The sequence below is a fragment of the Sinocyclocheilus anshuiensis genome, unplaced genomic scaffold, assembly GCF_001515605.1.
Source record: "Sinocyclocheilus anshuiensis isolate Anshui unplaced genomic scaffold, SAMN03320099.WGS_v1.1 scaffold416, whole genome shotgun sequence".
In the NCBI taxonomy this organism is placed as follows: Eukaryota; Metazoa; Chordata; class Actinopteri; order Cypriniformes; family Cyprinidae; genus Sinocyclocheilus; species Sinocyclocheilus anshuiensis.
The window spans coordinates 313,886-337,968 of NW_015554105.1; the positions used below are offsets into that span (position 1 = coordinate 313,886).

General features: G+C 39.0%; 3 protein-coding genes and 1 non-coding gene across 4 annotated transcripts in view; 1 reads left to right on the forward strand and 3 right to left on the reverse strand.

The window, feature by feature from the left end:
• LOC107669681 (utrophin-like) overlaps nt 1-9,775 on the reverse strand; it is a 252,156-nt gene extending 242,381 nt beyond the window's left edge. The window contains exons 1-2 of the mRNA XM_016462031.1: nt 9,509-9,775; nt 6,973-7,139 (exon numbers count right to left, since the gene is read on the reverse strand). Coding sequence (XP_016317517.1) covers nt 6,973-7,054 — 82 coding nt within the window. The 5' untranslated portion in view covers nt 7,055-7,139; nt 9,509-9,775. The remainder of the gene's footprint in view (nt 1-6,972; nt 7,140-9,508) is intronic.
• A 5,146-nt stretch (nt 9,776-14,921) lies between these two features.
• Nucleotides 14,922-15,004, reverse strand: trnal-uaa (transfer RNA leucine (anticodon UAA)). Its single transcript has one exon. It is a non-coding gene; the product is annotated as a tRNA-Leu (tRNA).
• Nucleotides 15,005-19,619: 4,615 nt separating this feature from the next.
• LOC107669682 (proteasome subunit beta type-11-like) lies at nt 19,620-20,570 on the reverse strand. The gene is given in 3 exon segments (XM_016462032.1): nt 19,620-20,227; nt 20,260-20,384; nt 20,386-20,570. Coding segments are annotated over 3 exon segments (918 nt in total).
• Nucleotides 20,571-22,055: 1,485 nt separating this feature from the next.
• On the forward strand, nt 22,056-23,970 carry LOC107669683 (protein sel-1 homolog 3-like). The gene is made up of 3 exons (XM_016462033.1): nt 22,056-22,127; nt 22,846-23,365; nt 23,936-23,970. Exons 1-3 carry the CDS (start codon nt 22,056-22,058, stop codon nt 23,968-23,970), a joined length of 627 nt encoding a protein of 208 aa, XP_016317519.1.
• Nucleotides 23,971-24,083: the final 113 nt, after the last annotated feature.

The following is a 24,083-nucleotide window of genomic DNA, read 5'->3' on the forward strand; positions in this document are numbered from 1 at the left end:
TGGGATAAATGCAGAGCACTAATTCCGAGTATGGGTCACCATACTTGGCCACATGTCACATCACTTTCACTTTCACTCACTTCAACCCGCGGACATGAAAAACAACCCATGGCAACAGTGTTAAAGTATTCCTTTAAGTTCTATAAATATAAGTTAACTTAAATATAAGTTCTGGGTAGTCGTGCAGACCTCTGTTTCATAACAGAGGAAAAGCTCCATAAATGAAGTCGATGATTTCTTTGTTCCTCAGATATCAGCTTGATTAATGCTGATTTAGAAGATAAAACTTCCATGTTTAGTTTTGATTGACTCTTCCATGAGCTGTGAATTCACAGGATGTAGTTTTATGAGGACCTCCTGATCTCTTATGTTAGTAAAATCATAACATCATAATAAAATCATACATAAAATACATTGTCGTCCACTAAAAGTTATTTCTATTAGTTTACCGTCTTTGTTCAACAGTTCCACCTAATAAAAAAGGCAAATGCTATAATACTTTTTTCATACACTGTCAGCATTCAGCAAATATGCATTTATAAATGTAAAGTCTTTGAATATCTCATAAACTTTTAATACCATAAACCTTGCAAACTTTAACAAATCCACGGTTGATCTTCTTAAGTTTGCATTGTAGCCTGCATAAAAATGTGTGCACTTGGCACAGAATATTAATAATAATAATATAATTTTATATAAAACAAAGTAATATTTTACTAAATATTATGTAAAATAAATATTTCATTGCAGAAATTCTTCTGCATGTGTTATTTACTATCTTTAAATATTGTGATATATAATTGGTTTTATGCTGATCATCAGTCACCCTGCTCTCTAAGATATCAGCATCAATATCAAACCATATTGATCAAACACTAGGCGATTTGATCATGAAATATCTTGAAATATCACAAAAAATGACACTCAATATACAGTATCTGACCACACTGGATCACATATCATCTTCACACCCATTAGACGGTGCCGCAGGGCAATGCTGCTCATTTGCATAAAGTTCAATATGTGTGCTGGACACACCTTCATCACATTGTCAATGATTGCTGTCGCTCACGTTGCTGGAATCACCAGCCGTCAATGCAAATGATTCACTATCGAACCCTTGCCTTGCTGCTGTAAATCAGTGTATGCGTGATCGTCGCTTTAGGATGTGCCGTCATACAGACACAAAACCTGTTACGTCACTGACTGACCGGCCAGCGAGGTCAATGACTTCAGTTTCCCATCATGATATCATTTCCTTCAGACACACACAGACAGTGAAGTATGATCAGTACGTGCAAAGTGAACATCTGTGACAATCCCACAGTTCACTGAACTGTAGTTAATCATTATTCATCCACAGAAAGCATTAACAAGAGTTTCACAGTTCCACCTGACCTGAGGGGTTTTATTAAAAGTCTCCCCACAACAAAAGCACATGATTCTGTTAATATTCCAAATCAAAACAAACAAAACAAGGCCTGCAGTTACAGACCTACTTTAGCCGGTGACTGAAAACACATGACCATTTCTCTCTCTTCAACATTTTCCCTGGCAGCTCCAACCCAAGAAAACATAACTTTTGCCCGTTACTAGGAGACCGGAATCCTTACAGAAAGAAAGGCATTGTGGTCTGGAAAGACAAGTGCTGTAAATCCACAGCGGAATTCCAGCATTCCCAGAGAGAGAGAGAGAGAGAGAGAGAGAGAGAGATACCTGACTGGAGAGCACAGCCTGAAAACTACTCTACAGAGCACAACACAGACGTCCTGCACTCTTCTCTTCATTCCTGTGTTTAACTCCGCTGTATATGGAAGCCCGTTTCCACCACTGAATCAAAAATAAAAAAGATTTTTCTCAGAATTGCATGATATAAATTCAGATTTTTTTTTCCAGAATTGTGAGATATAAACTAGTCACAATTGCTATAGATATGAAGAATGGGATATAAAGTCACAATTACGAGAAAGTCAGAAAGATATAAACTCACAATTCTGACAACTTTATATCTTGCAATTCTGACTATTTTTTCTCGCAATTGTTAGTTTATGTCTCGCAATTCTGACATTTTTTCTCACAATTCTGACAGTTTTTTCTCGCAATTCTGACTATTTTTTCTCGCAATTGTTAGTCTGTCTCACAATTCTGACAATTTTTTCTCGCAATTGTTAGTTTGTCTCTCACAATTCTGACATTTTTTTCTCACAGTTCTGACTATTTTTTTCTCAGAATTATGAGTTTAAATCTCGCAATTCTGACATTTTTTCTCACAATTCTGACATTTTTTTCTCACAATTCTGACTATTTTTTCTCGCAATTGTTAGTTTGTCTCTCACAATTCTGATATTTTTTTCTTTACGAGAAAGTCAGAAAGATATAAACTCACAATTCTGACAAGTTTATATCTTGCAATTCTGACTATTTTTTCCCGCAATTGTTAGTTTATGTCTCGCAATTCTGACATTTTTTCTCACAATTCTGACAGTTTTTTCTCGCAATTCTGACTATTTTTTCTCGCAATTGTTAGTCTGTCTCACAATTCTGACAATTTTTTCTCGCAATTGTTAGTTTGTCTCTCACAATTCTGACATTTTTTTCTCACAGTTCTGACTATTTTTTTCTCAGAATTATGAGTTTAAATCTCGCAATTCTGACATTTTTTCTCACAATTCTGACAGTTTTTTCTCGCAATTCTGACTATTTTTTCTCGCAATTGTTAGTTTATGTCTCGCAATTCTGACATTTTTTCTCACAATTCTGACAGTTTTTTCTCGCAATTCTGACTATTTTTTCTCGCAATTGTTAGTTTATGTCTCGCAATTCTGACATTTTTTCTCACAATTCTGACAGTTTTTTCTCGCAATTCTGACTATTTTTTCTCGCAATTGTTAGTTTGTCTCTCACAATTCTGATATTTTTTTCTCACAATTCTGACTATTTTTTTCTCAGAATTATGAGTTTAAATCTCGCAATTCTGACATTTTTTCTCACAATTCTGACTATTTTTTTCTCGCAATTGTTAGTTTATGTCTCACAATTCTTACTTTTTTTCTCACAATTCTGACTATTTTTTTCTCGCAATTGTTAGTTTATGTCTCACAATTCTTACTTTTTTTCTCACAATTCTGACTATTTTTTTCTCGCAATTGTTAGTTTATGTCTCACAATTCTTACTTTTTTTCTCACAATTCTGACTATTTTTTTCTCGCAATTGTTAGTTTATGTCTCACAATTCTTACTTTTTTTCTCACAATTCTGACTATTTTTTTCTCGCAATTGTTAGTTTATGTCTCACAATTCTTACTTTTTTTCTCACAATTCTGACTATTTTTTCTCGCAATTGTTAGTTTATGTCTCGCAATTCTGACATTTTTTTCTCACAATTCTGACTATTTTTTTCTCAGAATTATGTGTTTAAATCTCGCAATTCTGACATTTTTTCTCACAATTCTGAAATTTTTTCTCACAATTCTGACTATTTCTTCTCGCAATTGTTAGTTTGTCTCGCCATTCTGACATTTTTCTCACAATTCTGACAGTTTTTTCTCGCAATTCTGACTATTTTTTCTCGCAATTGTTAGTTTATGTCTCGCAATTCTGACATTTTTTCTCACAATTGTTAGCTTGTCTCACAATTCTGACTATTTTTTCTCGCGATTGTTAGTTTGTCTCACAATTCTGACATTTTTTCTCGCAATTCTGACTATTTTTTCTCGCAATTCTGACTATTTTTTCTCGCAATTGTTAGTTTATGTCTCGCAATTCTGACATTTTTTCTCACAATTCTGACAGTTTTTTCTCGCAATTCTGACTATTTTTTCTCGCAATTGTTAGTTTGTCTCGCAATTCTGACATTTTCCCTCAATTCTGACATTTTTTTCTCACAATTCTGAGTATTTTTTCTCGCAATTGTTAGTTTATGTCTCGCAATTCTGATTTTTTTTCTCACAATTCTGACTATTTTTTTCTCAGAATTACGAGTTAAAAATCTCGCAATTCTGACATTTTTCTCACAATTCTGACAATTTTTTCTCGCAATTGTTAGTTTATGTCTCGCAATTCTGACATTTTTTTCTCACAATTCTGACTATTTTTTCTCGCAATTGCTAGTTTATGTCTCGCAATTCTGACTATTTTTTCTCGCAATTGTTAGTTTATGTCTCACAATTCTGACATTTTTTTCTCACAATTCTGACTATTTTTTCTCGCAATTGTTAGTTTATGTCTCGCAATTCTGACATTTTTTTCTCACAATTCTTACTATATTTTCTCGCAATTGTTAGTTCATGTCTCGCAATTCTGACATTTTTTTCTCACAATTCTGACTATTTTTTCTCGCAATTGTTAGTTTATGTCTCGCAATTCTGACTTTTTTTCTCACAATTCTGACTATTTTTTTCTCAGAATTACGGGTTTAAATCTCGCAATTCTGACATTTTTTTCGCAATTCTGACTATTTTTTCTCACAATTGTTAGTTTATGTATCGCAATTCTGGCATTTTTTTCTCACAATTCTGACAATTTTTTCTCGCAATTGTTAGTTTATGTCTCGCAATTCTGACTCTTTTTTCTCGCAATTGTTAGTTTAAATCTCGCAATTCTGACATTTTTTCTCGCAATTCTGACAATTTTTTCTCGCAATTGTTCGTTTATGTCTCGCAATTCTGACTTTATAACTTGCAATTGTGTGTTATAATGTCAGAATTGCGAGATATAAACTTGCAATTCTGAGAAAAAAGAATGAAAGAATTACGAGTTTAAATCTTTCAATTCTGACTTTTTTCTTGAAATTGCGAGTTCTCTCACAATTCTGACTTTTCTCTCACAATTCTGGCTTTTTTCTCAGAATTGCATGATATAAACTCTATATAATTATGGGGGAAAAAGTCAGAATTGTGAGAAAAAAAGTCATATATAATATATAATATTATATTATATTACTTTATATTATTCCCTTGCTACTTTTTATGAGACTAAATGCTGCCCTTAATGAATGAAAGGTGTCTCATATTTTATAAAGTATGTATGTATCCAACTATCAGGAAAAAATAGGAGAATGTATACTACTGTTAAAAAGTTTGGGGTCAATCAGTTTAACAAAAAAGAAAAAAAAGAAAAATCTATATTTTTATTCAGCAAGGGCAAGGATGTATTCAATTGTTCAAAAAAGAAAAGACACTAATAATATTACTAAATATTTATATTTCAAATAAATTAATTTGTTTTGATCTTTCTATTCATCACAGAATCCTGGAAAAATGTATCAGGGTTTCTACAAAAAAAATGAATCAGCACAACTGTTTTCCACATTGATAATAATAATCAGAAATGTTTCTTGAGCAGCAAATCAGCATATCAGAATGATTTCTGAAGATCATGTGACACTGAAGACTCAAGGAATGATGCTGAAAATTCAGCTTTGACTTATAAATTACATTTTAAAATATATTCAAATAGGAAAAAAGTTATTTCATAAAAACAGTATTACTGTTTATTTGTATATTCAAATAAATGCAGCCTTGGTGAGCATAAGAGACTGACCCCAAACTTGGCCGAGCCTCTAATACCACAGACAGAACAAGGAGCGGGAAACAGACTACATGGAGAAATATGAATGAACCGAACAGCAAAGCTCAGAATGTGGACTGTAGGAACAGAAGTCCCTACATTTAATTAAAACAACCAATCGGCTTAATGGTAAAGGCCCTGCCTTGCCTTAACTGCTCTAGAACACACATTAACTGAAGCAACTGATTGTAGCCAAAGATGGTAAATCTATGATACCAGTTCTGTCAGAATTAACCAACTAAAAAACTTTCTGAAGTAAGAGTTAAAGGGGTCATATGATGCGATTTCAAGTTTTCCTTTCTTCTTTAAGGCCTTTCCACACTGAGCGCGATGCAAAAAAGCGAGGCGAATCGCCAACGAACGGTGCTTTCACAATGAGCGCGAAACGAATGTTCGCCTTCTGCTAATTCATGCCTGCACACTAGGTGGTGCCGACCAACAATGCATTTTTCCTCAGATATGTATCTCGTAAATGGATTTAACATCGTCCAAATAAGCAGACACATGCACTCTTTGTATGTTTAATAACGTTACACTGCTAATATTTGTCATAAACATCCTTTATTGCTATAAAAATACACTGAGCTGCATACAAAACACATACAGATAATATATTGTCATAATCATGTCTATTTGCTTTCATATTTCATGTGTAGAAAAAGAGTGAACGCGCTCTGACTCATAACACTCGCGCACGTGGAAGAAAACGGACGGTGCTCTACAGATCACATAAATCAGTGGACAATTAATAGAAATGTTATTCTGTATAAAGAACAAGTGAGAATAAATCTGCTCTCAAATACCAACGATAACAAGAACTCAGCATCCACTCTCTTCTCTTATCCGGGATACTCTTCTTCTGTGTTTGTTTACACTGGTTTTCAAAACAGCGCCACCACTCTTGCCTTTTTGTGCAACAGCTGCTGCTCCGGTCACGTGATCCTAGCTCAAATCTTATTGGACGGCCGTGTTTTCGCTTTGCGAAACTGAAAAGATTTGTCGGACTGGTGCAGGAAAAAAAAACATTTGCATTTTCGGAGCGCGAATGTTTGCAGTCTATGTGGAAGCCTCCATAGAAAGGTATTGTTTTTTATTCCAGCGCGTCATCACGTCCGATATTCGTTTCGCTTTTTCGCGCTCAGTGTGGAAAGGCCTTTAGACCCAGGGTGTAGCATTTCTCAACACATTGAGCCACGGTACTCATGTAGGTGACATGTTCAAATCCAGCAAGCAACACTCCCTGATCCCTCACCGAGTGATCCTCTGTCCTCTCTCGTCAATCCGTTTCAAAAAGTGACAAAAAGTTAAATGTCAGAACCAGAATCACGCACTACTGCAAACAAACCTTGAAACAGCACAACAGCAGCTCAACAACACTTCTATAGCAATGCAACACATGTCTACCTGATCTCCATTTGATGATGTCAGTGAATTCGCTGTTGTCTCCGGCCTCAGAGGCCTCTGACATTGTGCCCACGGTAGCCATCTTCCTTCTCAGGAGTCACGGGTACGTCTGACACGCTGAAGCAGAAATCCGGCTCTCCTTTACATATACAGCCCACTGCAAATCCCTGCAAAAGAGCATATCCCATCAGCCTGAGCTCTTTGAAATGCAACACTTTTATATTGTTGTCACATGACCTCATTATGTTACATGTTTAATTCAGAAGGTAGCATTCAGTCATCACCCCAGAAAAGTCAAATTTCCGTTTGGTTTCCAATCCAGTTTTGTGTAAAAATATTTTCATTTCACATTTATGCACATTTCAGCAAATGTAGTAGGCCATTCCATGAATGCAGAATATCCACTTACTGTCTTACATAGTGCACGTTGCTCTTTGAAATGTTAACACAGACCACAAGCGACGGGGGCAACCATGTGACCTTACTTTTTCGAACAACTGCAAAGCTTTGTGGGAGAGCTGGAAAGTGCAGAGCAGGGAGAGGCCATGCCGTTTCTTCTAGAATCAAATGAAACTGTTTCAACATGGGCGTATGAACTCTTCTAGGTCATCCGGAAAGTGGGAAGAGGAGTGAACACAGTCTGAGAATCTGTTCAGCAATCCACCAAGTTGTGAGCCCCAAATGCTCACATGGTAAACTGCAGTGATGTTACGAGTCTGAGTAAATATGAACTGGTGTGGACTGAGCCAGGGCTGCGTTTCTCAAAAGCATTGCAAGCTAAGTTGATCGTAGAGACCACTGGTGGCAAACTGGCAATGGTTCTACAGTCTACTTAGGCTAAGTAGGAAACGCAGCCCAGAGCTGTGAGACTGGAGGGGGCTATTGTTGATGGCACTGATGTTTGCTAGCAGAGGGTGTTATATTTAGGTTTACATTCCCTAAACCTATGCAACAAATCCGTCAATGCACATTTCATAGTGCATCACTACTTCAAAAGCTGAATTAAAATTGCATTATTGAATGATTTGACAAATTCTGCAAAATGACTAATCTCGTCCTCCCATTGAGTAGTGCAAATCAGATGGCTCATGGCATTCAGAGATAAAGTATGGGTGCTGAGAGGCTGCTGCAGAGAGTTTGTGATGTCAAGATTGACCTGAATCAGGGAAAAGCTACAGTGAGATCAACAGGGCAGGTGAAAACATCGGCCCTACAGCACCAACAGGCAGATGCACAATCAGGAGTAAGATGTTATCACCACATTAAGCACCCATACCAAAGAACACCCATCTGAACGAGGGTGGGACCAACTACCACACGAGAAAAACCAGGTCCTTTGTGTGTGTGTGTGTGTGTGTGTGTGTGTGTGTGTGTGGGACAAGTTGTAACAGGAGCTGTCACCCAGCCAAACAGGTGACCACGTATTCATTCTGTAGCTCCCCCCACATTCCTGCCCTCAAAACACGCTCACTGATAAGGTCCACACCAACACCAGACCTCTCAAAACGGCACTGCAGCAGCTGATGGACACAACGGCTGGGTGATGTTATTGATTAGTAATGAGGCAATGAGCAGGAATGCCGAGAGTCGCTGGAGAGAACAGAAACACAGCCCCCTCTGATAATAATTTACAGCATGTCTTGTCCTTTAAAGGCTTCAGCTTTATAAGCAAATGTGCTGGCATGCAGCAAAAGTGAATGACGTAAATGGCTAACTTTAGATTCCTGCATAGAAAAACCATTTTCTCAACTTCCAAAAGACTTGTACATGCATTCTTGCATAAAGTTTTTCGTTCATGCATGCTTATAAAAACTAGATGCAACGGTCAATAGCAAAAATGACTTGTGTGTTCAGGATAAAAAAAAAGCCAAAATCTAGAGAAAAATGCCATTTTTAGAAGCAAATCGTGAGTTGAAATACATGGCCATCTTACCTGCCAAATGTTCTGCATTGTGAAAGTGTACAGACCCTAACAACAACTCAAACTAACCCCCAAAAACCATAACACTGACCCTAATAGTCATTAATTGGGATAAATGACTCTAATCCCAAACAACCTTAACACTGACCTAACCCTACTTAAACCTACACAACTCCAACTTTAACCTAGCCAAGCCCAACTCTAACTAAACCTTACTTTAACCTAACCAACTCTGCCTAACCGTAGATCATGTGACCCTAAACCCAACCTACCCTACCATTTACTAACTCCAACCATAGCTTTAACTAACTCCTGCAATCCGAGATCAGTCCAAGTTTGTTTATTGAGTTTCCTACAATACAGCAATCAAACTTCTCACTAACTTCCAGGAATTAAAGGTCAGAAAGACCATCAGAGAAACCAAAGGAGTAAATAACACTCACTAAACCCACTTAAAGCATTTCACAGATGCATAGCCTTCATCGGATTGTTTGTTTGTTTAGTTTAACTTGTTTAGTTAATTTAGTCAGTCGGGTTCAGGCGCCCATAACTCAACAAACATCTCAAAGTTTTGTAAACACGTGTAAGTGTGATCTGAAAAGCAGCAGCTCTCACCTTTGCGTGATGAATCTCTCAGTGCAGTACAGTGACTTTGTATCATTGAGAAAATAATGAATGATTGGCTCTTGGCATGTTCAGCGCTCCACACTTCACTCAGCTCGTCTAATGCTCCAGATCTCTGCTCAATGCTTTCACAAACTCCCTCCAGGAAGCAGCAAAGCTATCCAACCCGACTGTTCAGGCACTCCTGGAGCGTTTCAGCTCTGCCGCAAAGTTTCCTTTCCTCATGAATAACAAAAGAAGAGTAACAGCGCCAGCTCTCTCCAGCAGCCCCGCCCACACTCGCAGCAGGAAGGTTGAGTGACGAGCGCGTCCCCGTGTGGAATTTAGTGGACGGTGATGGGCAGAAACTAGTTACTGTAATAACATTACTTTTTACAGTAACTAGTCGTGTAACTAATTAATACGATTTCAGTAATAATATTACAGTTAACATCCATAAAACAGCTAGTTAGGCTACTTAGTTACTTTTGATGCCTTAACCCCTACTTTTTTGAAATCCAACAATTCCTAGATTTATCAGGAAAGCTTAAAGCTTACATTCAGGGGATGGAAATATTGCCATTACACTGATTTTGTCAGGAGAAAAGCTGATCTGAACACAGGTGTGTAAATTGTGGCGTTACTTTACTCTGGTATTACACGGCTTGCCCACCCACATCCCTCTGATCCCCATAGAAATTATATTACTACACTCTAAAAAAATGCTGGGTTAAATACAACCCAGTGCTGGGTAAAATAGGGACAAACCCAGCAATTGGGTTGTTACTACCCAGAATGTTGGGTTAAACATTTAACCCAACACTGGGTTGTATTTAACCCAGCATTTTTTAGAGTGTATAATTAAAAAATCTTATGAACTTATGTGAATTCTTTTGATAAGATACTGCATGAAATGTAATCATATTTGGGTAACAGAGAAATTATAGCTTCAAGTTACACATGACAATTAATAGGCGACACCACTTTTACTTAAAAGTCACTATCAATCACCATTGAGTGTCTGTAAAAACTTCTGACTGCGATCCAATGTAGATTTTGGTCAAATGGTGAGGCAGAAATATATTGTTAGTAACATTTTAAAATAATTTTATGAAAATTACATTTTTGGCGTAACGAGCCCAACACTGTTAATAACATTTAAAATATACATTTAAAAATGTAATGTGTTTCATATAGCCTGTACATACACTCTAAAAAATGCTGGGTTAAATATAACCCAGCGCTGGGTTAAAAAGGGACAAACCCAGCTATTGGGTTGTTTTGACCCAGCGGTTAGGATGTTTTGACCCAGCTGTTGGGTTGTTTTGACCCAGCGGTTAGGATGTTTTGACCCAGCTGTTGGGTTGTTTTGACCCAGCGGTTAGGATGTTTTGACCCAGCTGTTGGGTTGTTTTGACCCAGCGGTTAGGATGTTTTGACCCAGCTGTTGGGTTGTTTTGACCCAGCGGTTAGGATGTTTTGACCCAGCTGTTGGGTTGTTTTGACCCAGCGGTTAGGATGTTTTGACCCAGCTGTTGGGTTGTTTTGACCCAGCGGTTAGGATGTTTTGACCCAGCTGTTGGGTTGTTTTGACCCAGCGGTTAGGATGTTTTGACCCAGCTGTTGGGTTGTTTTGACCCAGCGGTTAGGATGTTTTGACCCAGCTGTTGGGTTGTTTTGACCCAGCGGTTAGGATGTTTTGACCCAGCTGTTGGGTTGTTTTGACCCAGCGGTTAGGATGTTTTGACCCAGCTGTTGGGTTGTTTTGACCCAGCGGTTAGGATGTTTTGACCCAGCTGTTGGGTTGTTTTGACCCAGCGGTTAGGATGTTTTGACCCAGCTGTTGGGTTGTTTTGACCCAGCGGTTAGGATGTTTTGACCCAGCTGTTGGGTTGTTTTGACCCAGCGGTTAGGATGTTTTGACCCAGCTGTTGGGTTGTTTTGACCCAGCGGTTAGGATGTTTTGACCCAGCTGTTGGGTTGTTTTGACCCAGCGGTTAGGATGTTTTGACCCAGCTGTTGGGTTGTTTTGACCCAGCGGTTAGGATGTTTTGACCCAGCTGTTGGGTTGTTTTGACCCAGCGGTTAGGATGTTTTGACCCAGCTGTTGGGTTGTTTTGACCCAGCGGTTAGGATGTTTTGACCCAGCTGTTGGGTTGTTTTGACCCAGCGGTTAGGATGTTTTGACCCAGCTGTTGGGTTGTTTTGACCCAGCGGTTAGGATGTTTTGACCCAGCTGTTGGGTTGTTTTGACCCAGCGGTTAGGATGTTTTGACCCAGCTGTTGGGTTGTTTTGACCCAGCGGTTAGGATGTTTTGACCCAGCTGTTGGGTTGTTTTGACCCAGCGGTTAGGATGTTTTGACCCAGCTGTTGGGTTGTTTTGACCCAGCGGTTAGGATGTTTTGACCCAGCTGTTGGGTTGTTTTGACCCAGCGGTTAGGATGTTTTGACCCAGCTGTTGGGTTGTTTTGACCCAGCGGTTAGGATGTTTTGACCCAGCTGTTGGGTTGTTTTGACCCAGCGGTTAGGATGTTTTGACCCAGCTGTTGGGTTGTTTTGACCCAGCGGTTAGGATGTTTTGACCCAGCTGTTGGGTTGTTTTGACCCAGCGGTTAGGATGTTTTGACCCAGCTGTTGGGTTGTTTTGACCCAGCGGTTAGGATGTTTTGACCCAGCTGTTGGGTTGTTTTGACCCAGCGGTTAGGATGTTTTGACCCAGCTGTTGGGTTGTTTTGACCCAGCGGTTAGGATGTTTTGACCCAGCTGTTGGGTTGTTTTGACCCAGCGGTTAGGATGTTTTGACCCAGCTGTTGGGTTGTTTTGACCCAGCGGTTAGGATGTTTTGACCCAGCTGTTGGGTTGTTTTGACCCAGCGGTTAGGATGTTTTGACCCAGCTGTTGGGTTGTTTTGACCCAGCGGTTAGGATGTTTTGACCCAGCTGTTGGGTTGTTTTGACCCAGCGGTTAGGATGTTTTGACCCAGCTGTTGGGTTGTTTTGACCCAGCGGTTAGGATGTTTTGACCCAGCTGTTGGGTTGTTTTGACCCAGCGGTTAGGATGTTTTGACCCAGCTGTTGGGTTGTTTTGACCCAGCGGTTAGGATGTTTTGACCCAGCTGTTGGGTTGTTTTGACCCAGCGGTTAGGATGTTTTGACCCAGCTGTTGGGTTGTTTTGACCCAGCGGTTAGGATGTTTTGACCCAGCTGTTGGGTTGTTTTGACCCAGCGGTTAGGATGTTTTGACCCAGCTGTTGGGTTGTTTTGACCCAGCGGTTAGGATGTTTTGACCCAGCTGTTGGGTTGTTTTGACCCAGCGGTTAGGATGTTTTGACCCAGCTGTTGGGTTGTTTTGACCCAGCGGTTAGGATGTTTTGACCCAGCTGTTGGGTTGTTTTGACCCAGCGGTTAGGATGTTTTGACCCAGCTGTTGGGTTGTTTTGACCCAGCGGTTAGGATGTTTTGACCCAGCTGTTGGGTTGTTTTGACCCAGCGGTTAGGATGTTTTGACCCAGCTGTTGGGTTGTTTTGACCCAGCGGTTAGGATGTTTTGACCCAGCTGTTGGGTTGTTTTGACCCAGCGGTTAGGATGTTTTGACCCAGCTGTTGGGTTGTTTTGACCCAGCGGTTAGGATGTTTTGACCCAGCTGTTGGGTTGTTTTGACCCAGCGGTTAGGATGTTTTGACCCAGCTGTTGGGTTGTTTTGACCCAGCGGTTAGGATGTTTTGACCCAGCTGTTGGGTTGTTTTGACCCAGCGGTTAGGATGTTTTGACCCAGCTGTTGGGTTGTTTTGACCCAGCGGTTAGGATGTTTTGACCCAGCTGTTGGGTTGTTTTGACCCAGCGGTTAGGATGTTTTGACCCAGCTGTTGGGTTGTTTTGACCCAGCGGTTAGGATGTTTTGACCCAGCTGTTGGGTTGTTTTGACCCAGCGGTTAGGATGTTTTGACCCAGCTGTTGGGTTGTTTTGACCCAGCGGTTAGGATGTTTTGACCCAGCTGTTGGGTTGTTTTGACCCAGCGGTTAGGATGTTTTGACCCAGCTGTTGGGTTGTTTTGACCCAGCGGTTAGGATGTTTTGACCCAGCTGTTGGGTTGTTTTGACCCAGCGGTTAGGATGTTTTGACCCAGCTGTTGGGTTGTTTTGACCCAGCGGTTAGGATGTTTTGACCCAGCTGTTGGGTTGTTTTGACCCAGCGGTTGGGTTCAAAACAACCCAATAGCTGGGTTTGTCCCTTTTTAACCCAGCACTTGGTTATATTTAACCCAGCATTTTTTTAGAGTGTAAAGTATATATGTACAGCATATTACACAACATTAAAAGCACTCACAGTTGAAGTGAATGGTTTACCTACAAAAAAAAACGGTAAAAGGAAGGACAACCGTTGCGTATGGAAAAGAAATTCAAATACAACAACCATGTGTATTTTGTTTGATTATTTTTTATTAGATTTTATAATACACAAACACTATGCTGATTAAACAACTTTACAACACAATATAAAAATGCACTACCATGTTACATACAGCCATGCCTCCAGCAAACTGTAGCCTAAACAAAAATAGCATATATTTCAGAAGCAATATATTAAAAAAATGACAGATGCGAATATAGATGCAACATTACAGAGGTGTTGAATCTTATTCAGATTTTTGGTCTATAACAATGTGCATATAGTATTATATATACTCCATATATACTGTATATAACTGTTGTTGTTATTATTATTATTATTATTTATTGTCTATTCTATTTATTATTAGTGTTTTATTACCTTAAATTATATGCATGTCTGCACTATGTACTTTCTGTACTGGAAGCTCCTGACACCAAGACAAATTCCTTGTGTGTGTAAACACACTTGGCAATAAAGCTCTTTCTGATTCTCATTCTGATATTAATGTATTTACATATTTTGTTATGAAGCTACATTGCAAAGTCAATAAAATAATCTTTTTTTTTTTTGAAAACGACATCTGAATTTTATTTTTTAATAATATGTGATGAAAATGAAATATTTAGCTGAAAGTTAATTTAATATTGTTTTATTAAATATATTGAATTATTTAGAAGAAGTTAATTTAAGTTACCAATAGGAGGCAGTATAAGACCACCCATTTAACACGATATCGAGTCGTTTTTGAAGTTTTCCTTATTTGTTCTTTCATCCAGCAAGTGTGTGTCCTCATATGTTCCGCTTCATGCACTTTATGTCATACGCGCTCTCAGCAGCAGCTTCATCTCCTTTTAGTTATCCAGAGCGGATCAGCATTTCTGCATCCTGAAAAGTATTGCATGCAACAAGCAGCGTGCAAATCGTTTTTGCTCTCCGTGCATCTTTAGATTTTCTCATGGACGTGATGTGCGCTGCGGTTGTGGACGTTTATCTTCGACGCAAATATGATGGATATAAAAATGAGAACATTTTACCAGGAGTGGGGTTCGAACCCACGCGGACATACGTCCATTGGATCTTAAGTCCAACGCCTTAACCACTCGGCCATCCTGGTGAATATACAACTACCTATAGCCTGAACACAAATTTTTATAAACAACATGCAATATGAACTATGACTATTAACTGCTGCTGTTGTGTCTCATCTCCGTGGATCTGTTTGTGGTCGTTCTTCTATAGTTTCATTTAATTTTCAGAGCTGCACTGAATGCTGTGCAGCTGCAGAAACTGACTGTTAGCGTGCTAGCTGACTCACTTCCGAAAACCAAAACTTATTATTTGGTTGATAACTAGCTTCAAAGGTGAAGACAAATTATATGAATGTTAATGCTTGCATTACTGCTTGCAGTTTTATAAACAGTATTAGAAGTATTAGCCTAGTAGGATTGTTAGCCGTTTGGTTAACAGTTAGCAAGCTAAGAACCGGCTAGTGAACACACTCAAGCTCCTGACACACTCCCATCAAAACAGTTTCAGTATTTGCGTTGAAGTTATAAACTATTTTTGAAAGTGAAAATATTTAAATGAACACCTTTAATAATAATTAATTATATTTATACTTTGCTAACATCAGTACCACATCTGTTTACTTACTGTTGTCCAAATCTAATCCTAACATTCCTGAGGATGAAACTGATTTCAGGCAGTATTGCTCTGTCACTGACACAGTTTGGTTGTTGTTGGTAAATCAGCTCGACAGTGTAGCTATGTTGGGGACTAGTGAAGACCAGCATAAAAAGCATTGTCATGAATGACAGCGGCCATTCAGTCACCAGCTCAACCAGATTGGCTGGTCTAGGCTTTGTTCACCAGGAAAAACTCTTCATACAATAACCTGAAAACAAAACAAACTTATCACAATACACTGAAATAAACCATGAATTCATTTATGTCTAACTTTATCCTATTCTCCATATTATTTCCAGCTAAACATTGCAGGTTCTATTCGAAACCTTTAAACATTAAAAAAAATGACTAGCATTGCTGTTGAAAAAACAAGCTAAAACCAACCTAAGCTGGTTTGCTGGTCTTAGCTGGTTTTAGCTGGTCTCCCAGCCTGGCTAGGCTTGTCAAGCTGGTTTTAGCTGGTTGTTCCAGCTAAGACTAGCCTGACCAGCTAAAGAAGTGGTCAAAAGTTGACTCAAAACCCCTCTAAAACCAGCCTGCTGACCAGCTATGACCAGGCTGGATGACCAGCTAAAACCAGCTAACCAGCTAGGCTGGTTTTAGCTGTTTTTTTTTTAACAGGAACATATTAGTATGAAAGTGGAAATCAATTGAAAATAAGAGCAAAACTGGTAGGCCTAATGAATTAGTTCAACACACTCTCATGGCAATTCGTAACTACTTCAAACGATGGTGAATTTGTACAATCTCATTCATACATTTTGTGGTAGGCACTTCATGCCTACTTTTTTGTTTCTAGAAAAACAACAACAACAACAACAACATACATTTCCTTATAAATCACATCATGCGAATTCATTCAAAATCGACACCTTGAAAATACATGTTTTCTCATGAAATTGAGTTAGCATTGTTATTATTCTTTCATGGTTTGTTACAGTGTTCTGACATACAACACATTTTAACACTTTTAAATTCATTTATGCCACTAGACATTAAAAATACTGATTTACTCACCCATTGTAGGTGACATTCCTCTTTAGGATGGAAGCGTGTCGATGATTCTAGAACTCTAAACGTCATTTCACACAAGATGACACTCATTGGCATCTTTATTAATACCGTGTAACAGCCCAGGTACATTTTCCTTCTTGTCATGTATGGAATATTATTCTCCTTCTTGATTGTGTTATTTACCTGGGCTACAAGAAATGCGAAAGCGTTCCAGATGTTACCAGTGTAAGCTACATTACTTTGGGGAATTATTTTGAGAAGCAAACATGTACTGACCTGATCTTCTGGTTGTCTGAATTTCTCCTATCCACTGTTGTGTTCTATGAATTTTTCCTTGAGTTGTTGACTGTGGTGTGCGGTGCCAACGCAGGTTTCATGCGAGTGTAAATGCCCTCCTACACTGCTATTATGACAGCAGATCTCTCGTGATACCACGCCTTCAAACACATGCTGAAAATGGTGCATTGGATATTCTGTTGGAACAGCAATGCTAAAATAAATGTAAAAAGTGCTTTTAGTGAACCAACCATACAAGGACATCCATCCAAACACTAATGGTATTAGTCAAAAAACACATTTGTGAGGACTTTGCAAACACCTAGCCTACCTATATAAGGTCTAACAAATTCATATCGGAGCAAAAAATGTAGGTGAAAGGAACTGCCTGCAGAGCTCGGAGACAGGATTTTGTGACGCACAGATCTGGTGGAAGACGTCACAAGAGTACTCCATAATTGGTCTCCATAATTCTTAAATGGAAGAAGTTTGGAACAGACAGGAGCATCTAGGAACATCTAGGATTCTTCCTAGAACTGGACAACCAACTGAGCAGTCGGAAGAAAAGGGCCTTGATAGTGAGGTGACCAAGTAGCTGATGGTCACTCTGGTTGAGCTCCAGAGATCAATCGTAAAGATGGGAGAAGCTTACTGAAGGAAAAACGTCACTGCAACATTCCACCAATCTGAAGATACAAATTACCTAAATAAACAGTGCTTGTGAAAACTGTTTTACTGTGTTAAGTAAATACACAAAAATAAAGTTACAGAAGTTACAGAAGTAAAGATCAGCGAGAGATACTCTATTGTTCTTTTGAGGTTTGATTAACATTATTAACATTCGAAATGCATGGTTATACTGACGCACATCCAATATTTTCTTAACTGTTTTACTTGTTACTTGCGTGCTGTTTTCTGTGTGCGTGGTACTGGGGAACACAAAAGCACTCCAGTCGAAGAAAACAAAACAACAAAAGTGCATTTTAATAGGTGTAAACGGGGCCTGTGAGTGACTCAACCAGAGAGCAGACTTGAACCCAATCAAACATCTCTGGAGAGACCTAAAATGGCTGTCTACTTAACAGTCCCTGTCCAACCTGACAGAGCTTGAGAAGATCTGCAGAGAAGAATGGCAGAAAATCCCGGAATTAAAAGCTTGTCGCATCAAACCCAAAAGACCATACACTGTAAAAAATGACCGTGAATTTAACAGTAAAAGATTGTAAAAATGCTACAGTAAAAACCTGTTAAATGGTTAACAGTAAATTCCCCTACTATATACGGTGAAAAACTGTATTGGACATTATGTGTAATTTTACGTTTTTGGAAGTGAAAAAGACCGTATAATTTACAGTGAATAACCGTAAATTGACATTCCCAGAATTCCCTGCGTTACATTTCAGATTTGGTGTTTTTTTTTGTTGAAATAACTGTTTCTTCTTAGTTTTTTGTTATCAGTCTTGTATATTAGGGTTGTGTGTTACACCTAATGTTGTTAAATGAATGTTTATTGCATTATTTCAGTTTCATGTGTGTTACCATGATGGTGTTTAGTGTTTGTGTGAATGACACTGTGCACCTTCTATATATGTTATTATTTAAAAGCTGCTTGTGATGGGCTTTGGTTCATCATGTGACTTTCTCATCACCACCTGCATTTGGTGGTTATCAGTGTATTACAAAGGTACAAAACAGATTTCAGTACTTCAATAGGTTGGTATATTTACATTATTTCAGTTAATGAAATTACGGTATTTAACTGTAAATTTAAGTTAAAACTGTAAAACCTAAAATGTTGCTACCATATTTTTTACCACAGCTGCCGGTTTTTTACCGTACATTTTACAGAATTTTTTTTTACAGTGTAGGCTGTAAGCACTGCCAAAGGTGCTTCAAGGGTCTGAATACTTTTGTCAGTGTGATCTTTCAGTTTTTCTGCTAAGTTATCGAATCTGGTTTTTGCTTTGTTATTATTGGGTAGGTATGGAGTGTAGATTGATGTGGGAAAAATATTTAAAACATTTTAGCACAAGGCTGTCTGTCTTCCACAGAAACATTTATTCACTTATGTACTGTATATTACAAATAACGCACAGTGCTTTCAAGCTGTATATATCAGTATGTGTGTCTCTCAGTAATCAGACCCATGAATCAGAAATTGCTACTATGTTCTGCCAGTTGTGCTTCAAAAAACACAAGTTGATATACAGTATAAAATAAGCATAAATGATAGGCTACTTTTGTGTGTTATGTATAAATGAAAGTCATACAGGTAAATCAGTTACAGACACACCACTGCATCATGATGAGATACTGTCCATATTTACATGACATTACAGATGGAGGAATTGTAAGAATTACCAAGAAGCTTAATTATGTTGATAAATATCCGTTTTTGCAGTTCATTGTTGACCTATGATTATCATTTAATACAAAACAAGAAACTACACATATGAAACCCCTAATTTTTGACTTAAATGTATGTTTTTGCCTTTTCCTATGATGCAAAGTGATGAAGGAAGTGAAATGTTAACTTTTAAAGCAAACGACTAGTTATTGGCCATTAATAAAACAATGTACAGATGAGTCTGGCACTGAGATTTTCTGCACACATTAAATACAGCAATCCCTTCTGTTTCCTGTAGGGGTCATTACAATGCTTTGACCTCAGAGCCGACTGCTGGCACAAAGATCAAATACACACTTGACATTGCATACTCTTTTTTTTTTTTTTTTTATTACAGCATGGATTTCTATGAACAGATGTGATGAAGCCTCTCTCTGCGCCTCCTCCCTTTGGCGGTCACATGGTAGAGATCGACATTGTTGCCTGAGTACGCGTCTCTGTAGGTGGCGCGGAACACGGCCTCCCTGGCGACCTCAGTGGCCTCCTGTGCGCTCATTCCCCAGAAAACGCTGCTGTCCAGGATCGAGTATGCATAGGGAGACCCCGAGCCCACAGAGAACAGCTCCCCCTGCAGGCGCAGCCCGTCACTGCACACATAAATAACCCGCGGGCCGCATATTCTCATATTGTCGAACGACTTTTGGAGACTTGTTGGGTCATCCCCATCCCATCCACACAGCTTGGCTGCGACGCACAGTTCCGTGCCTTTGAATGGATGCATCGGTTTGGCAGCGCCCCCTGTTGACAGCCTGCGGCGGTGTCGAAGCTGGTACAGCCTGAGCTCCCGTGCCAGGAGTCAGGAGGTGGTGCCGACCAGGTGAGAGTAGATGGGTAAGACCTTCGGGGACGCGGGACAGGCCACCAGCCCCGAGCAGCTGGAACGCCTGTCGGCTGCGGCGATCACTCCTCCCTGGAACGCGAAGCCGAGAGTCGTGGTGCCGTGAGAGAGAGAGAGAACGGTAACGGAACGGAGGGAGAGATGGGGCAAGGTGTGGGTGGAGGAAGAGAGATGGACGGCAGAGAGGGGTGTAGATGGTCTATTTTCAGTAGGTTTGTCGGCGCTGAACTGAGGCTTGTTTGACCAAAGTTTACAGGGCTCTCTGTAAGGTATCGGCATGTAAAACTCCAGAGGACTCAAGCCGCCCCTCCCAGGCAGCCTTGTAGAAAGAGCTTCTCCGTGAATCCCCCCTCCGGACAGATGAGTGGAATCTTCCGGCATAAAGAACCGTGAGAGTGGAGCACTCCATTGAGGGAACAGAGGGGGGTTGTGCAAGCCGCATACATCTTGCAAAGCCATAAACTATTGTGTAGATATACAATAAATTGTAAATCTTTCAGTTATTACAGTGTATGACATAAACTGCAAAAACACGTCATAAATAAGCTGTGAAGGTTTTCAGGCCAATTTTTTTCCTTTCAATATTGTCTTCTTATAGGCCTATAGCATTCCTACAGGTGGGTCAGTTTGTTGGTAAAGAAGTCCTGGTTTACTTCAGAATTGGATTCCACTCGCATTCCTGGTGTTTATATCTTCTTGTGGTGACTGGCTGTTGAAACATAAATCAAACATGCCTAGCCTCTTCTCTAGACCACCACTGTTCCTGATCCAGACTTTACTCTTATGGAAAACCAAAAGCAATGAGTACCATCGATTCAGAATAAAATATACAACTCTCCATCCACTTGACGTCTCAAAGTTCAGTCTTAAACCACTAGTATCATAAGCTCAGTAGCTACAGCTGTAAAAGCTCAGGGGCTCTTTATATAAGCACCATTCCCTGATTGACTCAACCAGAAACGCATGAAAATGCTAAAGTAAGCCTTACAATCCAAGCTTGATGATACAGACCATGCAATTTCATTTTCAAAGCATGTTTTGTGTTGTTGTCCTGCATAGTGTTGTTATAACAACCAATTCCTTATACATAATGATATGCTATAAATGGGGCAAAGGGGTTTTTAACATAATTTTGAATTGACATTTACTTGATTGTAGTGACAGAATATATATTTTTAAAGTGACAGTACAGACATATTATAATTTTACATGAAACTATACAGTATTACTGTATTTTTCATCAAATAAATGCAGCCTTATTAAGTAGTTATAAGAAACTTATTTCAAAAACATCAAAAAATGTGTCAATTAAACAGACAACAATTCGAAAATATAATAATACAGTCATTCTTGAGAAGTGGGACAAAACAGGGTGCAAAATTGAAAAAATAAAACCTTGTACTCAGACAAATGAAACTACATTTATGCATCTTATATGTACTGAGCTACTGAGCCAGGAAAATCGTTTCCAGGTGTATCTGTGCGTGTTATTGCTGGTATGTATCCTAACAGAAAGTAGGCTACCTTACCATATTCTGACGTGGTACTAGGGATGCTAACAATTAATCGACAATCAATTAATTGTCGATAAGACATGTAATCGATTAAAGCTATTTATGGTAGATTAAGCTATAGTTTGGGGGTGCGTGCGGCTCATGCGCAAAACAGCAGCAGCAGTCTGTGCGTGACGGTGACCGCTGGATCTTTTGAACAAATAATTCACACAATGTACAAATTTTAATGTGATCCAAAATGTAAAAGTACATTTAAATAGAAACAATACAAAGGCCATCAACATGGAAAGCAATAGAAATGTTGTAGCTAGCCATAAGTCAAGTTTAATTATATTTCCCCACAAAGATAATTGTGTCATCATATATTGGGCTCATCCCTGGTCTCATCTTAATGTTTTCTCCCAATATTCCAAAGCAAACGACACTGTAAATGGTAAGAAAAGCGAATTATATCTTCAGCACGAGCGAGACATTGGATGTTGAGGTGCCGGGGAAAGCGAAAGTGAAAACCGGTGCATGTGACCTGCTGAAAATAAATAAATACATTAATAATAGAATAATTCATTCCTGCAACTTGTTAATTTGTTCCTACGACTTATTAATGTGTGGCCACAGTTCATGTTTCATTCATTTCTTCCGTAGTTACTAAAATGAGGGAATTAATTAATAAGTCATATAGGAACAAATTCTTAATTCCACGAAATCTTTCATTGACCTAGGCTATATGTACCATGGTAATACTATGGTATTCTCTGAAGTTCCCTGGAGTGTTAATAATATTGTACATGAATGATGTATAAACCTGTAGTCAAATACAAAGACAATAAATTCTATTTTGCTTAAAGATAATGATGCCTGTTTTAGTAACCGCAAATATTTTCTTTAATTGCATTATGACATAAACCACATCTTTCAAATTATCACTACTGTGGGAAATCTCATTGATATATTAAAAATAACAAATAAATAAATAAATAAAATATGCTATAAGAATATACATACGTAGATACATATACATACATACTGTATATATATATATATATATAATTTGGGAGTGAACGATCCCAGCTTTTCAATCAAGCATCAAGCCAGTGTGTGATCTGGATTATATCATAGAGTCCTATTTGCTGTCTAAATGTATAAAAAACACAAAATTCAGCAATAACATATTTTGTAATCTTCCATACTGGAGACTGAAGTGTGGGTCTATCTCTCTGAAGGTTTGGTGCGAGTCTCCTGATGCTGAAAGGACTCCTCATGGAGACTTTGTGCGCTTTGGACATGCTCCCGACAGAGTGATGGACAAATGTAGTGTACAGGTGCAGTATAACTGCTCTGCTGCCTGTCGAATCGGGGTCGAAATTGTTATTTCAACCCCAACAACGACAGCCTACAGAAGGACCTGGACTAACCATAAGAGATTTGGAAAACCCAGATCCAGAACGGTTCCTCTGGTGTTTCCTCCAGCTGTGCTGTACCGTAGAGACTTTTTTGTCAGGCGGCCACTGGAGACATGTGATGTGGTGCTGAAGGCCTGGATGATTCATCTGGTGGAAGAGGAAATTGGTGGCAGCCATGCTAAAGGATATGACCAATCTCTTGTGAGAACTTCTACGTCTTTGAGGACACTACCACTCTCTGAACGCCCAGCATATCCACAGACAAGATCGGTCTCATGGAGCGCGTGGCTGATGTGGCAGCTGACCAAAGATACCGTGAGAAAGTGTCCACATGAGTCAGGTGCGTACCTAACTGACCAAAAGAAAATAGTTAACAAATAATGTAATGATTTACTCACTCTCATGTCATGTGCTGTTTTTTTTCCTCACATGGAACACAAAAAGTCATTACTCACTGAAAATCTAATTCGCATGCATGTTCAGATTGCAAAATGCCTCACACTAGGTTTATCATCACCAGTGCCAAATCACCATTGGTTCTCATGCATGTTGTAACCAAACATGATATACCAGTTTAAATAAATAAGATGGAGAACAAGATTTGAGCTACAGTGGAGGGAAAGATTTAAAAAAAAAAAAATTTGCTCCCCACATAAAGTTGAATATGGACTTTATTTATAGAGCTTGACAGACCACATGGTCACTATGGACTGTCATTGTGCTGTTTGTGTTTCACTGGAGAAAAAACAACAACAAAAAACAGACAAACAAACAAATGACATGATGTTGAGCATAAATGAGAGAACTAGTTTAGGTTGTTTGAAGATACTGTACTGTCTTGATTTACCAGGTGCAGCAATGGCAGATTATATTTCTAAACTCTTTTATTTGGTAATTTGTGCCTTTCCAGACATTGTGGATATCCTGACTTTTCCATTTGTGTAACGGGGCTGACGAGACGTGAGACGTGTGGATCCATCTGCAGGCTTTATTAAAGAGAACTGGTAAACAGGCAGGGTCAAACAATAGCAAACAGGTATATGGCGGGCAAAACACAA